This window comes from Chenopodium album, chromosome 3 (assembly GCF_948465745.1).
Source record: "Chenopodium album chromosome 3, dcCheAlbu1.1, whole genome shotgun sequence".
NCBI lineage: Eukaryota > Viridiplantae > Streptophyta > Magnoliopsida > Caryophyllales > Amaranthaceae > Chenopodium > Chenopodium album.
This window is the reverse complement of record NC_137836.1, coordinates 52,073,506-52,091,400: the sequence shown is the minus strand read 5'-3', so window position 1 is coordinate 52,091,400 and position 17,895 is coordinate 52,073,506. Positions and strand designations below refer to the sequence as shown.

At 42.3% G+C, this 17,895-nt stretch overlaps 2 protein-coding genes and 1 non-coding gene across 3 annotated transcripts; 2 read left to right on the top strand and 1 right to left on the bottom strand.

The window, feature by feature from the left end:
* The first annotated feature begins 223 nt into the window (after window positions 1-223).
* Window positions 224-1,971, top strand: LOC145623980 (protein CANDIDATE G-PROTEIN COUPLED RECEPTOR 7-like). Its single transcript, XM_081676896.1, has one exon. It carries the CDS (start codon window positions 339-341, stop codon window positions 1,650-1,652), a length of 1,314 nt encoding a protein of 437 aa, XP_081533022.1. The 5' UTR covers window positions 224-338; the 3' UTR covers window positions 1,653-1,971.
* Window positions 1,972-7,333: 5,362 nt separating this feature from the next.
* LOC145625108 (uncharacterized) lies at window positions 7,334-9,378 on the top strand. Its single transcript, XM_081678190.1, has 3 exons — window positions 7,334-7,775; window positions 8,328-8,824; window positions 8,935-9,378. The coding sequence occupies exons 1-3, from the start codon at window positions 7,334-7,336 to the stop codon at window positions 9,376-9,378; spliced, it is 1,383 nt and encodes a 460-aa protein (XP_081534316.1).
* A 6,002-nt stretch (window positions 9,379-15,380) lies between these two features.
* Window positions 15,381-15,486, bottom strand: LOC145625799 (small nucleolar RNA R71). Its single transcript, XR_014110701.1, has one exon. It is a non-coding gene; the product is annotated as a small nucleolar RNA R71 (small nucleolar RNA).
* Between the last annotated feature and the right edge of the window lie 2,409 nt (window positions 15,487-17,895).

Sequence of the window (17,895 nt, the reverse complement as noted above, 5' to 3'; positions counted from 1 at the left end):
TAATTATACTAAAGTATCCAAATAGCTAATACTACTAATAAAAAAAAAAAAAAAAAAAGTCAAATGTGTTAATTATTCAAAGTAATGAGACAAATCAACAATATTCAACATTACCCCGTTTGCTTAGATGTTAGATCTAACTCATCACACACTTGCACACCAATCTCACAAAACCAAAATTAAAAAAATAAAATAAATCATTGTGCAGAGTTGCAGACAGACAAACCGACGCCGGCTTCATTTCCTCTCTTCACTCACCAAAACAAACAGAGAGAAAAAAACCGGGCTCACCAGATTCATCTGCACGATCCATCCTCTGCCTCCGCCTACCACCAACAATGGCGAAACTCCACCATCTCCTCTCTCTCTCTCTCCTCCTCCTCACCCTCATCCCTCTCTCAATCGCCGAGATCAAAACCCTCAAAATCATCTCCGACTCTCGCCCTATGATTCTCTTCGAGAAATTCGGCTTCACTCACACGGGCCGTGTTAACGTTGCCGTGTCTTCCGTCTCTGTTACCTCCAATCTCTCTCCTCCTGAGCCTTCTCGTCTTGGTTTCTTCCTCCTTTCTGAAGAATCCCTTCTTCAAGTTCTTCTTGAGATCCAGCAAAACCCATCCTTTTGTGTTCTTGATTCTCAGTATACAACCCATTTGTTTACTTTTCGAGATCTTTCTCCTCCTCCTGCTTCTTCGTTTAATCAATCTTACCCTGTTAGTATTCCCAATGAATACAGTCTGTTCTTCGCTAATTGTAACCCAGAAAGCTCGGTTACCATGACTGTTCATACTGAGATGTATAATGTGGAGTTTAATGGGGTCAAGGATTATCTTCCTGCAGGTCAAACTCAATTACCCTCTTTGTATTTTCTGTTTTCAATTGTTTATTTTGTGTTTTTGGGGTATTGGGTTGTTGCTTGTTTGAAGAATAAGAAATCTGTTCATAGAATTCATCTTTTGATGTCTGGATTGTTGGTTATGAAAGCATTGAATTTGATCTGTGCTGCTGAGGATAAACATTATGTTAAGGTTACCGGATCGCCGCACGGTTGGGACGTGCTGTTTTATATGTTTCAGTTTCTTAGGGTTGTGTTGTTGTTTACTGTGATTGTGTTGGTTGGTACTGGGTGGTCGTTTTTGAAGCCTTTCTTGCAGGAGAAGGAGAAGAAGGTGCTTATGATTGTGATCCCACTTCAGGTTTTAGCTAATGTGGCTTCTATTGTGATTGGCGAAACCGGGCCTTTTATTAAGGATTGGGTTACATGGAATCAGGTGTTTTTGTTGGTTGATATTATATGTTGTTGTGCGATTATCTTCCCTATTGTGTGGTCAATTCGATCTTTGAGGGAGACGTCGAAGACAGACGGGAAAGCTGCTAGGAATTTGTCTAAGTTGACCTTGTTTAGGCAATTCTATATTGTTGTTATCGGGTATTTGTATTTCACTAGGATTGTCGTGTTTGCACTGAAAACCATCTCTGCGTACAAGTATCAGTGGGTGAGCAATGCAGCTGAGGAAATTGCTAGTCTGGTGTTCTATGTGATCATGTTTTACATGTTTAGGCCGGTTGAGAGAAACGAGTATTTTGCCCTTGATGACGATGAAGAAGAAGCTGCTGAGATGGCTCTTCGTGATGAGGAGTTTGAGCTTTAGAAATAAGGCCAAACTCAACTCACGATTTGATGCTATTTTTTGAGACTTTATTAATGCGGCTTGAGAGCTTGCTAACTACTCTGATGTTTTGGGCTCAAAACTGCTTAACACAAGTCTGCAGTTGCTTCTTCAGTTTTTTTTTTTTTTTTTTTTTTTTTTTTTTTTTTTTTTTTTTTTTTTTTTACCTTTAAGAATTTTATATCCAAGTAGTGGTTGTAATTCTCCTTAAACACAGTTTAATGTTGCCTTGTAATATTAATACATTTCAGTACATTTTTATATATTTAACAAGCCAATGTTAAAATCAATTCATGCAACATATTGCTATCTGTATCAGTATCAGTCTTTTTTCTCTTCTATTGATATGTTCACTCTTACTAGTTTACCTTCACTATTTCTGCATCTTGTCTTTTTGTTATAATTCGTGCTTCTATACTTTGTTTTGTTCTATGTCTATAAATATGCTTTTGATGTTAGTGTTCAAACCAAAGATTGCCATTCACTTAACAAGCATCAATGTCCTTTTTGGCTATTTCTGAGTGGGACCAGTTAGTTTAATTAGTTATATGGAGTCAAGGAAGTGAGAATGTTACCACCACCACCACCACCACCAAACAACCTCTTGTCTTCTTGGAAGGATTTGGGAGAGAATGGTTCATATGCTTGAGCTTTGCACAGTTAGCACCTAGACTAGCATACAACCTCTGATCAAGCAGACCAAATCTGGCAGTTGTTTCTTGTAAAACTCAGCTGACATGTGCTTTGTTTGTTAACCTGTTGATATTAAATAGCTTGAAAGATCATGGATTAATGGTTTTTATCAAGTAATTAAAAATCCCAGTCTACCCCTTCCAACTTTTTAATTATGGTGAGAGGTTGTGAAGAGAAGTGTGGGTTCAGGAATAAGGAAAGAGGGGGCGGCAGAAGGCACCTGTTTCATTTGTGGGACGAAGCAGAGTCTGTCCATACCTACAGTTGCTTACCCTAGTAAATGGTCATTTCCTTTATGAGTTTTATCATCAAACCTACTATTTTCATTTATGTTTAACGGTTATAGCTTATAGCTAATACAGTGTATTGTGTAAGCAGTTCAATTGGCTTGCATTTGAAAATAAATTGCTCCAGTAGTTTGCGAATTTCCATTTTCTTATGTAGATTAATTTATTTCTATGGGTGTTCTCTTGGAACACTGTTGAATTATTCTTTTTTGGAAGAACGATTTTGGTGGTTGTCTCGTATGTGAATCTTCTCACCTAATTGTTCCTTACTAGTGTAGTTCTCTTGTCATTTAGTTAGTGTATTCCAATTGTTTAGGAGATATTTGTTTTTTTGAATTGGACTGCCCACAGGGTACAGCCAATGGTTATACTTTTCTGCAGTTATCTGATGCTTTTAAATGCCAACATCCCTAAGTCAGGACTTTTCATGCTATTTAGATTAATCAAATTGCGCCAACCATTCTTTCTCCACCTTTTAAAAACTATTTGCTTGCCGAGAGCTCTAAAGCTTTTTTTGTGTAGATTGTGCTTAATGTTCAGTTTCCTGGCTGGAGTTGGAGATATTGTTACAGGCTTATAGCCTTAAGACAGTCCTGAGGAAATGACAATGGAAGGAGTGGCGGGTGGAGTATTCTGTTGGCAAGTCCTGTATAACAGATAGTTTTATATTCTAAATGGGTCTTGTTATCTTCTTAAACAAAAGTACTCCCTTTCTTCCTTGCATATTGTTCCGTAGACTACTTTGGGTGTTCCTTTGAGTTTGTCCCATATTGCTTTTGGTATGTTTTCCTACTTTCTCTTTCTCTATATGTGCACAGTTGTGCCGACCCATTTTCACAACTTTTCCCAATTCTTAATAGAGTGAAAATTTGAGTATGATTGAAAGTAAATAGGAGGAATGGGAAAAAAGGGAGAGTTAGGGTGGTGGAACTATGTTTCGCCCCCCGAATCTCTCTAATTTTGGAGAGGGGGTGTTTTTTGAATGGAGCGCAATGGATCACTTCCTCCCTTCCTCCCTCTGGCCTCCCCAGCCTCTTATACCTCTTATCCAAATTAGGATTAAGGTACGAAGGGTGTATTTCTTATGCAGTGCTTGGGGCAAGTATTTTCTCCATGATGTTCACCTGGGATTAAACTCCAATAATCTGTTTTGTGCCATTTAGGATTAAACTCCAATTACCTATTTTGTGAAACCTTGTTAAACAATTTTGTAGGCCTGTGTAATGTAGCATAATTCAGTTCACTACTGCTTACAATAGTAGTCTCTCCTTTCCATTCCTTTAACAAAACTGAACTTGGAGGTACTGTGTTGATAGAATATCCAAGCATTATCCCACCCCCCCCCCCCCCCCCCCCCCTTCCCCTTTCCAAATATCTTTGGGACAAGGGAGACCTCTTTGTAGTTGTACCTCGTGCTCTCTATGCTTGCTTCAATTTGTCTGACTACTCAACCTTAATAGTTATATTTTCTGGCTACTAATACAAGTGAAGGGTGAGATATTAGTGAGTTGTTCAGGTATCTCTCCTTTTCCCATTTCCCCTCTTTAGCGGCTTTGATGTATAGCAAAGGGGGTGGTATTTCTGGTTTCTTCAGGTAGATGTATTTTTATGGCCTGTGGGCCTTGCAACTACCCTTACGTGACAGTGGTGATTCTCTATGTAAAGGTGAGTTCGATATACTGGAATCTATTGGAGGCAACTATTATGGTTCAGTGCATCATTGGAGTGCCGATGAACTCGTTGACACTGAATAATGAATATAAATCTGAACTCGGACATCAGTTTTCTCTGCTGTAAATGCTGAAATTTGGAATTTTCAGGCATGGCTGTAAATTATCATATCTTCTATGCAGTTGCTGATTGTATTTATCTGGAACATATTACGGCTTGAGAGTTTTCGGTGAGGTAGTAGATTTACATTAATTTCCTTAGTGGGCATGGGTATTTTTGATGGAGTTATGGGGAATTTGCATTTGTAATTGTTTTAGGGCTTCCAAGTTCTAACCTACCATATTTTCTTGCGTACACCAAGTTACTTCTAGGTCGATGCAATGGAGGCACTGCTTTTGTTAAATGTTAGAGCTTTTGGGAAATTGGGTACACCAGTTTGGGTAAATTATCATGTCAAATGTGGACGATGATCCTCTCAGCCAAAAAAGTAAGATGAGTGTGTGTGTTTTGTGTTTGGATTTGGGGGTCGGGGGTCGGGGGTCTTATGGATAGCTTTCCTTGCTTTACTAAGAAAGTACTAAGGCTCCCTTCAACCACGGCTATTCAAGAGATGTTATCACCATAATGAACTTCACACCTCTTTTTTTAGCGTGGTCTTAGCCTCAAGCCGCCACCTTTGCTTCTTATAGCAGGTTATTTAAATTAGGAAAAATGGAAATAAATAATTCCACATTTGCGTGGTCTGACAATAATAATTCCACCTTTTGATTATTACGAGACAATCCACCTTTGCATGTCATATTCTTTAAATAGACCCTGACTTGTTAGTGACCGTTTTTTGTAGGTTATATGCCACGTGTCAAAATTTAATAGGTTTATTTCATTTTATTAATAAAGAAAAAAAAATCAGTCACCAACCCCCACCGTGAAATCCTATACCCTACCCCAGCCACCACCAAAACCGGCCGGCCACCTTCCTCAACCTTCGAAAATGGCCGACCGACAACCCTCAGCCTCACGTATCTTATCTCCATCAAGCATCCTCCCGACCTCAGCACCAGGAGTCCCGTCGCTCTCAACCACATCAGTCTCTCAACCCCTAGCGGGAGACAGGGCAATCAAGCCGACCAAGAGATGCTAGAGAGATAATAAATGACCTAAGGCTGAAGGAAGGAACTCTAGATGCCCGTGAGATAATCAACTCCAGGCGGGATAACTCAAAGGAAGAAAATGATCCCCCCCAGAGAGGTCGAACTAGAGTTCACTCTCGACATGGATCAACAAGGTATTGGGATAGCTTGATACACTCAACCACTTCCAGACCGAGGGGAAGGCCCACTCAACTCGCTCGTTCAGTAAGCAAAAGTCCCGAGTGCCCTTCCTTCCCCAGGCCAGGGAGGCTTGGGATTGTCAAGAACATCACACTTCTTTAGCCAGGAGATAATGAATACCCCTATTCCTCCTAAGGTCAAAATCCCTACGTTAGACCCTTATGATGGAAAGACAGACCCATCGGAACATCTGAACGCTTACAAAGCACATATAGGAGTCCAAATCAGGTGTGAAGCCTCATGGTCTAGATTCTTCCCTACCACTCTCAAAGGCATAGCACAGACATGGTTCAACAACATTACCCCCGGGAGCATAAGAACGTTTGACATGCTAGCTACCTAATTTAAAAAGCACTTCATTGCTGGGAGTAGGCAAACAAAGACTAGCGTTCACCTGATGACGGTGAACCAAGGAGAGAATCAAAGGCTTAAAGACTATATCAAGAGGTTCAACACAGAGTCTGAGCTCATCCCCGACCTCAACGATAATGTTGCTTTCACAGCCCTTCTCTTCGGGATCAAGTCCAACAAGCTGAAGTTTGAACTTGTGCATGATAAATTCAGTACCTTCTCTGAAGCCATGGAAAGAGCTGAAAGGATCATTAAAGCAAGTGAGGTGTGCAAGGCACTCGTGGCAAACAACAAAGGGAAAAGAAAGCAAGAAGACAACTATCATGAGAACAAGAATAGAAGGCCGAGGAGGGCCGAGAGTGATGATGAAGGACTCAAGTACAATGTTGATAGGCGTGAGATCTATTTTGACATAAAAAACAAGGCTATCCTCCCCAAGCCTAATCCAATAAACACGCCGATAGAACAAAGGAATAAGAAACTTTGGTGTGAATAGCTTAGGGAGTGCGGTCACACCACCCGGAACTGCAGAGAACTCAAGAGAGCCCTGGATAATCTAGCAGAAGAAGGGAAGCTAAACCGATACCTCAAGTCCCCCCTGAAGGATAAACAAAGAAGCAAGGATTCCAAAGTTGTGCAGGAAGCCCATAGCTCAGCTAACACCAACATGAGCATCAATGTCATAGCCGGAGGATTTGCCTTCTGGGGTGTGTCTAACAGGGCACGCAAGGGTCATTTGCGGTCGCTCGAAGAACCTATCTACTATATTGGCACTCCCTCATCAACCCCGAAAGACCCTCTCATGGTGTGCAGTGATGACAATGCAAAAAATATTCAAAGGCCCCATGATGACCTTTTAGTGATTCACATGAAGGTGACCAATGCTGAGGTCTAGAAGATCTTAGTGGATAGTGGGAGTTCAGCTGACATTATTACTTGGAAATGCCTATAATAAATGGGTTTTGGCAGGGGAGACCTCACACCCCTGGAGAAGCCATTAGTCGGCTTTGGGGGGCAGCATGTTTACCCCTTAGGAACGATCAAGCTACCCATCCGCCTGGGGGAAAAGAAGAAGGGGAGGAGTTTGGTACACACGTTCTTAGTTGTGTATACCCCTCTTCCATACAACATGATCATTGGTCGCCCTCTACTCAATAGGGTCAAAGTTGCAATCTCAACCTATCACTTGCTCCTTCAATTCGAGACCGATGATTGCTCGGTGGGGAATATATATGGAGATCAATTTGAGGGGAGGAAATTCTATGTAGATAGCTTGAAGTAACCCGAGGACTTAGTCAACCAAGAGGATAAGGGGGCCAAGCGGAAAGAAATGGATAATGATGAACCCCAGCTCCCTGTAATGACCATCTACATGGCTGAGAACCCTAAGCAATACGGTAGGCCTAGACCTATTGAGGAGGATGAAAGCATACCTTTGGGGGATGACCCCGCTCATAGTGTGAGAGTGAGAAAGAACTTGGACCCCCATCTTAAGGAAAAAATCATTCAAGTACTTACAAAATTTAAAGACACCTTCGCTTTTACAGCAAATAAAATGCCGGGCATAGACCCCGAGGTGATGACGCACGAGCTGAATATCAAGGAGGGCTACAAGCCCGTCAAGCAGAAACTCCGACATGCCGGACCGGAGAGAAACAAGGCTGCATCCGCTGAGGTTAAGAAGCTTCTCGAAGTGGGTTTCATTCGAGAATGCCAATATATTAAGTGGCTATCTAATGTTGTGATGGTTAGCAAGCCAAATAGTTCTTGGCGTATGTGTGTAGACTTCACATATTTGAATAAGGCATGCCCGAAGGATGATCACCCTTTACCTAAGATTGATAGCTTAGTGGATTCGGCTGCTGGTCACGCCCTCCGAAGCTTCATGGATGCCAATGCGGGGTATCATTAGATACCCATGTCGGAAAAAGATCAAGCCCACACGGCCTTTATCACCAGCCAAGGGGTATACTGTTACAATGTGATGCCATTCGGCTTCAAGAATGCCGGAGCCACATACCAGCGCTTGATGAATAAATTTTTTTAAAAGCAGCTAGGCCGGAAAGTTGAGGCCTATGTTGACGACATGATCGTTAAAAGCAAAAAAAGCTCTGACCATATAGCAGACCTAAGGGAAACATTCACCACCCTTAGAAAATATAAGATGAAACTCAATCCCAGCAAATGTGTCTTTGGGGTTCAAGGAGGAAAGTGCCTTGGCTTTATGGTTGATCAGCGTGGCATTGATGCCAACTCGGACAAAATCCAAGCCATTCTTGACATGGAATCCCCCTGAAATGTGAAACAAGTGCAATGCCATACAGGCTGCCTAGTTGCGTTAGGAGGATTCCTATCCCGATCAGCTGATAAGAGTTCATCCTTTTTCAAGGCCCTCAAGAGGCCTAAGTTCTTGTGGGATGAGGAGGCTGAAAAAGCTTTTCAGCAATTGAAGGAACATCTGATGAAAACCCCGAAACTTGTTAGCCCCCTCCCCGGGGAAACATTGTTCGTATACTTGGCCATATCAGACTATGCCCTCAATGCGGTCCTGGTTGCTGGAAGAGAAGAAGGCCAAGTAGCTGTCTATTTTGTCAGCCATGCCTTATGGGGGGCTGAGACACGATATACTCTCATTGAGAAAGTGGTGTACGCTTTAGTGATGGCCACCAGGAAGTTAAAGCCATACTTTCAAGCATATCCGATCAAAGTTCTTACCAGCCAGCCAATCAAGAAAGTGTTAGAGAGCAAAAACCATTCATCTCGAATGACAGATTGGTCAGATCAATTGGCGGATTTCGGAATTGAGTTTGATCCCCGAAAGGCCATTTAAGCCCAAGCCCTGGATGATTTCATAGCCGAATGCGCTCACAGGCCTACCCTAATAGACACCTCCGCTTTTTGGGCTCTTTATGTGGATGGGTTGTCTAGTAGGCTGGAAGTGAGGTTGGGCTGGTTATCACCTCCCCAGAGGGAGAGAAGTTTGAATATGATGTTAAATTCTCCTTCCATGCTTCTAACAATGAGGCTGAGTATGAAGCACTCATCTTGGGGCTAAACTTGTGGCAATACATGAAAATCAAGTCAGTTCAAGTATGCTCAGACTCAAAGCTCATAGTGGGGAAAATGACAAAAGAATTTGAAATAAAGGAGGAAAACATGAAAGCCTATTTTGAGAAGGATGAAAGCTTAACAAAATCATTTGACAACTTCAAGATCAAGCACATTCCCCGATTAGAAAATCAGCAAGCTGATGCTCTTGCCCGCCTAGCAAGCTCGGCTGAGGGGATAGCCCCCCGAAACATCATGTGGAAAGTCCTGGAGAAACCAAGTACTCAAAGGCCCGCCATCATGGAAATTGATAGTGGCGAGACTTAGATGGATAAAACCATTCTATGCTTAAAAGGGGAGCTACCTAATGATACCCCCGACTTCAAAATGATTAAAAAACGGGCTGAATGGTTCGTGCTTCATGACAGAACCCTCGATAAAAAGTCTTTCACACACCCGTTGCTGAAGTGCATAACCCCGGAGGAAGGGAATTACATACTTAGAGAAATCCATGAGGGGGCTTGCCGTAGCCACCAGGGTGGAAGAACTATAGCGGGAAAGGCGCTGAGGGATGGGTTTTATTAGCCCACCCTGAGGAATGAAGCCATGAAGATTGTTAAGAGATGTGAGAAATGTCAAATGTTCGCTGACATGCCTCATGTCCCGGCTAATGCCCTCACAAGTATTCAGTCGGTCCTACCCTTTGATCGATGGGGCATGGATATCCTAAGAGGCCATTTCCCGTGGCCTCAGGGCAAAGGAAGCTTCTGATAGTAGCGGTGGATTATTTCACTAAGTGGGTTGAGGACGAGCCAGTAGCAAAAATCACCGACAAACAAGTCCAAAAATTTATATGGAGAAATATTATCACCCGCTTCGGGATACCCTGCATTTTGATCTCATACAATGGCCGACAATTTAATAGCGAGCCAACTAGGGAGTACTGCAATAGTTTTGGGATTAAGACAAGGTTTTCTACATTATGATGACCTCAGACAAATGGCCAAGCTGAGGCAGTGAACAAAACAATATTAAAGGGGCTGAAAACAATGTTGGAAGGCACAAAAGGATCTTGGGTGGATGACTTGCCTGGGATCTTGTGGTCCATTCGTAACACCACCAAAGAAGTTACGGGGCAAACCCCTTTTGCCTTAGTGTATGGGAGTGATGCTGTATTTCCTGTAGAAGTTGGAATCCCATCCCCCTGGGTCACCTTCTATGACTTCACCCAAAATGATCAAATGAAGCCTTTGGCCTTAGACTTACTTCCAGAGATAAGAGGAAATGCTTTGCTTCGCTCTATAGCATATAAGAAAAGGATAACTTGATACTTCAACAAGAGAGTCAAGAAAAGACCCCTAGCTGGGGGTGACTGGGTACTCCGAAAATGTGAGTCTGCAGGCAAGCCTTCGGCATTGGAAAAGCTAAACCCAAATTGAGAGGGGCCTTACAAAATTAAGGAAGTAATTCGCCCAGGGACCTTTCGCTTGCAAACTCCTAACGGCAAGGACCTCCCCCGGCCATGAAATGCTGATAACCTGCGAAGGTTTTACATTTGAATCTCTCCCTTATAATGATGCCCTAGGGGCAATAAAAGCCGATACTAGGAAATCAACTTTACTATAGCGCATCATTGTAATGTTTTTTGCATTAATGTTAATATAATGAAAAACCCCTTAGCTACGATGGTTGCCCTTTATATATTGCACTTTGTCATTTTCTTACTTAGTTGATTTTTTGAACTTTTATATCGCTTATTAACATAGATGACAATCATTCAATAGCACTACATTCCTGGCATAGGGGATTTTGGTTCGCTAAGTTAATAATGACTAAAGTTTGTTCCAATGTTTGGGGCAAGATGCTAGCCTATACTCAAACATTTGAGATAGAGTCGTGGCCGAAATATCATCCATAACTTAGGGCTCGTTTAGCCCTCAGCTTACTTCAAAGAGTTAGAAAGCCAGCTCTCATATGACTTGCAACTTAGGGCTCGTTTTAGCCCCAAAATTGTTAACGTTATCAATAATAAGTTGGAGTAGCCCATCTCTCATACAAACTTCTAGCTTGGGGCTCGTTTTTAGCCCCTAGTTTGTTTACATTGTCAATTCAAAATTTATAACTAAGGGCTTGTTTAGCCCCCAGGTGTTCATACAATTTCTGCTCTCATGAAAAATAACATAAGGTTCGTTTTAGCCCAAACCTAGTAATAATAGTATGCTAAGGTTACCCGTCAAACGCTAGGGGCTTCTTTTTGTCCCCTAGGGATAAATGATCAAGTAAGGAACAAATATTCAATAAAGGATAGCATAAAGAAAAGCATACAAATTCCATTACATCAACAAAGCAAAGTCTAAGCCAAATTAACGGTTACAAGCCATCAAGCAAAAGCAAAAAATCATAAGTTTCGTACATCCCAAAGACATACATCCTAAAGAAATCAGTTAAGCCTAGAGCAAAAGGAAAGGCTGGAGAAGCTACCCCTCGATCCCACTCTACTGGTTCTCCTCTTCCCTGATCTTCCTCTCTTCCTCCTCTTCAGCAGCACGGATGAGGTCCTTAACCTTATCTCGCACCTTGGGATAAGAATCCTTCAGCCCAAAAGAAGCAAGGGCTGTCTCCATGTAGGCCTGGACATCAGTTATCCCGACCTCGAAGGCCTCGTACCCAATCATGGACTGAAAATCAGAAAAGACAGAGACCACTTCCATTCGGCGATCACCTCCTCCTGGGACCGCTTGGCTCTCTCCCAAGCCTTAGTCAGCTCTTCCTTCAGGCCCTCCACCTCTTCCTTCTTTGCCTTCAGCATCTCGGTCAGATTCTTCTTCTCATCCCTAGCCTCAGCAAGCTTGGCCTTAATGGACTTGGTGTTAATTTCCCTAGCCTCCTGGGCGTCAAGGAGATCCTACCAGGCTTTCTCCAAGGCACCCTTAGTCGAGCTGAGCTCCTCCTTCAGATCATGAATCTCAGTCCGGGCTCCAGACAACTCACTCCACAGGTCACACACATCCTGCACCGTACATCTCTTGTAGTCCTCAGCCATCACACTCAAAGTGGCGCCAACCTGCATAAATAAGAGTGGAAAGTTAGTGTAAGTCGAAGGGCAAGAAATCATTGCAAAAGCATAGAGATGCATACCTTCAGAACACTATCAAAAGCGGAGTAGAAGAATTTAGTCGGGTCCCTCCTCACAGCATCAGCATCTTCGGTCGAAGAGAAGCGGGGCATGAGATCCTTCACCATATCCCTGCACCCCTGCTTAGACATGGGCAAGAAGGGCTCATTGAACACGGGAGGCCCAGGGGCCCCGTCCTCAAAGTTATCATCGCCCTCGTCTTTACTTTCCTCAATGCGAGGATGCTTTACTTGCAGCCCAAAGCCCTCAGCCTCTAGAAGCTCGATATGCCGAGAGATGGCGGGGGAGACATGATGAGAGACTTAGTTATCCATCTCCATGGTCGCCCGAGAAGATCCTTCCCCCCTTTCAGATGTCTTCTTCCTTGATTTCGGATTCTGAAAAGACAAGTTAAACAAGTAAGCAAAAAGGCAATCACTAAAGAATTAAACTGTGAAAAAAGGTGCATACCAGAGGAGGAGGAGGAGGAGGAACACTCATGCTTTCCTCTGGTTAAGGAAGCCCTAAACTTCCCTGCTCGAAAATTAAAATGTGACATCTTACGCTGGAGTTTTCCTTTCAGGTGTTTATAAGCAATATCTGCAAGCAAACATTCATACAAATTCATTAGTAATAAAGCCCGGTAGGAAAATACATAAAAGAGTTAGCTTAAATAAACAAAAGCGGATCCTACCCCTATCATAAGCTCGGTTCAAGCCCACGACACTAAAAAATCGCTCCTTTTTGAAATGCCTATCCTTCAAGATTCACATGGTAGGTTGCTTCTATTTTGATCCTTTTTCCTTAAAGGATTGTAGCCAAATAGCCACCACGGCTTCATCAACACTCATGGAAGGAACATTGTAGTTCAACTCAACCCTAGGCCATCCGCTATGGTCCCGGGATATCCTCCAACCCTCGACATGAAAAATGTAAAGAAAGGTATGGCGAAAGCCCTTCTGGCTTGAAGGCTTTGTGCGAATGGTGTGTTAGAACTCCCTGTCATGAAAGGCATACCATCCATGGCTATCTACATTACCCGGGACCTCCTGAAGCCTAGGGGTATTCCTAAAAGCGGTTACAGTACATGGGGTGCCTAGTGATGAGTGTCATTTATGACACTCATTTGGCCTCTTTTAGGATGATTTTCATGCTTCTTTATAGCCCTTTTCCTTAGCTTTTCCTTAATTTTGTTCTTTATTTCGTTAGTTTGTGCTTTCCGTAGTTAGTTTCCTTGTTTTGTGCATTTCTTTGTTTATTTGTTCTTTTTCCCTTTTATTTGTTTGTTTTCATTTGTTTTTAGGTTATGATCGTGTCTCCAAGGATTCCCGAGCCTTCTTCTCATCAATTTGGATGCCTCATGTTCGCCTTTCGGAGCTTCAAGTTTAAAGGAACGCAAAGAGCAAGTCAAGAGATCGGTGCACGTATGCGGTGGGGGCGTAATCTTTGCCATGAACCCACCAAAATAGGCCCTCTCAAGACTGCCCACCTTGGTGTTCATCGTCATCATAAAGTCGAGCCCACAAGGATGAGCTTGGAAGAAGAAGAGGGGGGGGGGGGGTCCCCTGCTGCTAGGTGCGGGCGCGCACGAGGGTGGTGCGGCCGCGCACCTAGGTGGCGCGGGCGCGCCTGCCAGGGCCCCTGTTCCGTACCCTTTTTCCCGCGGCCGCGCCTCTCCAATGATGCGACCGCGCCTTCCGGGGTTTCTTTTGGGACGATCTAACTAACTCTTCTTTTGTATCTTTCCTATATATAGTTTTTCCTTCTATTTTAGGAGGAGAGAGAATTAGAACAGAAGGAGAATTAGTTTTTGATCAAATTAGAGAGATTTTAAGAGAGAGAAACTCTAGGTTTTAGTGAGAGAAATTCATGGTGGATTGTTAATGATTGAAGCTTTCTTTAATTCCTTTGATCTTTGATCAAGATTGTAAGATTTCCTTTTCTTTAATTCAATCATTAGTTTGATCTTTAGTTTGATTTCAATTGTTTGTTGAATTTTCAAGTTTGATTGAAGATTGATTGATTTGTGTTTGATTAGTTTGAACTAGATTGCATTGTAAGTTCACATTGATACGGACCATTGATTTGTGGTTTGCATTTAAACGATTGAGGTGTCTTGTGATGTTTCCTAGCTAGAGTTTATCGTAGTTGACGCTAGTTAGACCTCTAGGATAATAGCTTGATATGCTCTTTTGGTTGCATGATTGATTTTCCTTTACATAGCTTGACTTAGTCAATTTGACCTCCCAATTAGTTGAATCCGTTATGATTACATGTGGATCCTAGCCCTAGTGTTTATTACATTTGATTTCTTCTCGTTTATTAGTCATCTTTGTCCTAGCATAACATTCACACCCAATCATTACATTTTGGAATAGCTTGAGCATAGACAATAGATAATCGCCCACCATTCCTTTGGGTTCGACCCTCAACTTACCATTATACTTGTGTAGGGGTGTGTTGAGTGTTTACAAATTTTGTTTGGCCTCGGGTAGGGGTTAGTTTCAACGACCTAGCTTCAACCCGCGTCAAAATGACCCCGTTGCCGGGGAATGGCGTTGTGATTTTGTATTGTTGATTGTGTCTATTCCATCTTATTAAAAAAAAACATACAAAAAGATTTTTCTACTTTCTTTTAGGCTACACTTGTAGCCGGGTTACTATCAATTTCTTTTGAGCTTTTGCATGCATAGTAGAACTCGTGTTAGGACCTTAGTTCCTTTGGATCCGGAAATTGAAAGAACTCTTTCACGAAGAAGGGTAGCCAACCGATCTTTGAGCCTAAGTTCCTCAAGTGAAGAAGAATTTGAGGAAGAAGAAGAGAAAGCCATGGGAGAGAATCCAAGAGTAGCTTTGAAGGAGTTGGGAATTCCCGGTGCTTATAGGTTTGAGAGTGGAATTGCTCCACCTACAACACCGGCGAGCGATTTTGAAATTAGACCGGCCATGATTACTTTGATAGAAAGGAGGCAATTTAGTGGAACCAAGAGTGAGAGCCCGTTAAATCACCTAAAGGAATTTGAGAAGTATTGTAATACTATCAAGGTGAACGATATTTCTCAAGAGTTTATTCGGCTAAAGTTGTTTCCCTTTTCTCTTATTGGTCGTGCCTTAGAGTGGTTGGATAAGGAGGTTAAGAAAAATTCCCTTAGGACATGGGATGAAGTCACCAAAGCTTTCTTGTCTCGCTTTTACCCACAAAAGAATACGGCGGAGGCTAGAGCCTTGATCCAAGGATTCAAACAAAGGCCTAATGAGAATCTCTATAAAGCATGGGAGAGGTACAAGGAGTACCAAAGAGAGTGTCCACATCATGGAATTCCTACCTATCAAGTGATACAAATTTTCTATGGAGGCTTGAGTGCTCAAGGCAAGTCACGCCTAGATGGAGGAGCCGGAGGTCCATAATAAATAGGACGGAAGAAGAGGTAGTTGACATAATTGAGGATGTGGTGAGATACTATAGAGATTGTCAAGAAGGAGAGAGGGAGTCTACGAGCAAGAGTCGCTCGACGGTTTATTCGGTGGATCATCTCAATGCGATTAACAACTTGTCTTCCCAAATTTCAAATCTAGGGAAGGAAGTGACGTCGATCAAAGCAAAGCTTGAGAGTGTTTCTACGAATTCATTGAGTCTTCCCTCCCAATCTAAAGGGAGAGGTACATTTTCTAACTCTTCTCCTCCTACTTCCAATAACATGCCAAGTGGTTGTCTATTTTGTGATTCTTGTGGATCTTATGATCATGATTCTTCCATGTGCTCTCAAACTTTTGTTGATGGATGTGTTGATGTTGAAATTAATGAATGTGAACATGTGAACTTTGTGTCTAATGTCAATGGTGGTCAAAGGTTTGATGGACCTAAGAATTTTAGTAATAGGAATTCTCACCCCCAAGGTGGTTTCGATAACTACAACAATGGAGGCTATAGGAACCAAGGAAACCAAGGTTTTCGAGGTAACTATAACAACCAAGGCTATAGTAATCAAAACCCGAGCCATGGGGATGGTAACCAAAGTCAATCTCAAGGCTTTGGTAATCATTACCATAATGGTGGCAATAATCAAGGCCGTGGAAATTGGAATAACAACCAAAATCGAGGAAGTTTTCAAAATAACAACCAAAGGGGACCCCCACCCGGTTTTGCTCCAAAGCCTCAAGGCAATGGTGAAAATTCTTATTCCCAACCATCATCATTTAAGACAAATTTGGAAGAAATGATTGATAACCAAACCAAGATCATCAACACATATATGGCGGTGAGTGACAAGAAATTTAATGAGATGATGACTCATAACAAAATGCTTGAGACACAAATAACCCAACTAGACAACACTTTTAAGGATTGTGCTAGTCCATCCTCTTTGCCTTCTCAAGGAGTGGAACCTAAGAAACCCGTTTGTTCTATCACCACTAGGAGTGGGAGAGTTCTTAATAAGGGAGCTTCTAGGTCCATTAAGGAGGATGAGGAGAGGAGTGACCCAAAAGTGGAAGTTGAGAAGGTTGAGTCTAAGAGTGTGAGTTATGAGGAGGTGCAAGAGAAAAAAGGGAGTAGTGAGAAAGAGTGTGAGGAAGTGCGGAGACCCGACCTTCCATACCCACAAAAATTCTTGAGGCACAAAATTGATGAGCAATTTGGAAAGTTTATTGCTATGCTCAAGGAAGTTCACCTTTCTATCCCCTTCACCGATGCAATTACCCAAATGCCTAGGTACTCTAAGTTCCTTAAGGAGATTTTGAGTGGGAAGAGAATGTGCAATGAAGTTGATTCGGTTGAAGTTGGGAGTTGTTGTAGTGCTTTCATTCATAATGAGTTGCCCAAGAAAATGGAGGATCCGGGAAACTTCTCTATTCCATGTGAGATCAAAAGGAAAATGTTTAATAATGCTTTTTGTGATCTTGGAGCTAGTGTGAGCGTCATGCCTTATTCCATTTTCAAGAAACTCGAGCTAGGTGAGCTACTCCCATCTAACATAACCCTTCAACTGGCCGATCGGACTATTATGATTCCAAAGGGGAGAGTTGAGGATGTTCCTCTTAAGATAGGAGGGTTCACTATTCCCGTTGATTTCATTGTGCTTGAGATTACGGAAGATGACCATATCCCTATCATTTTAGGAAGACCTTTCTTAGCCACTTCGGGAGCCTTAATAGATGTGAAAGGAGGCCGTATTACCTTGAGAATTGGTAAGAAAGAGGAAATCTTTGAGTTGAAACCAATGCATGAGTCTTTGTCTCTTGTGCAAGGAATTATGTGTGCTAATTCCCCTCGTTCTATTGATAATGTGTGCATGATTAATTCTTCAACTAATGATGTTCTTGAGAATTGTGATGATGTTCTTTTAAGTTTTGATGGCAAGAAGGTTAGTGAAGAGAAAATGATGATTCCCAAGCTAACGTACGAGGAGGAAGTTGAAATCCCTCATTGGTTTGAGCTCTATCCTCAAGATGTAGAGGATGTTTCCATGAGTATGGATGGTGAGGAACCATCTACAATAAGCAACATGCCAAAGAAAAAAGCCTGTGATTCTAAGAAGAAGAGAGAGAGAAAGAAGTTATGGAAAGAAAAATTTGCAATTGAAAAGTCTTTGAAGGAAGTTTCATCAAGCAACAACAAGAGGTTGCTAGAAGCTGAAAAAGAATTTGCTCTTTCCGCTACCTTGAAGAAGGTGGTGCTCTTTGACCCTCCATGATTTGGAGGAAGGGTCGAGCTAAGGACCATAAGCAAG

Coding starts and splice junctions, on each gene's coding strand:
- LOC145625108 (XM_081678190.1), top strand. CDS start 7,334: ATGGATAATGATGAACCCCAGCTCCCTGTAATGACCATCTACATGGCT. Junction 7,776..8,327: donor CAAGCCAAATAGTTCTTGGC/GTATGTGTGTAG, acceptor AATGCCATACAG/GCTGCCTAGTTGCGTTAGGA. Junction 8,825..8,934: donor TTGAGTTTGATCCCCGAAAG/GCCATTTAAGCC, acceptor GTTGTCTAGTAG/GCTGGAAGTGAGGTTGGGCT.
- LOC145623980 (XM_081676896.1), top strand. CDS start 339: ATGGCGAAACTCCACCATCTCCTCTCTCTCTCTCTCCTCCTCCTCACC.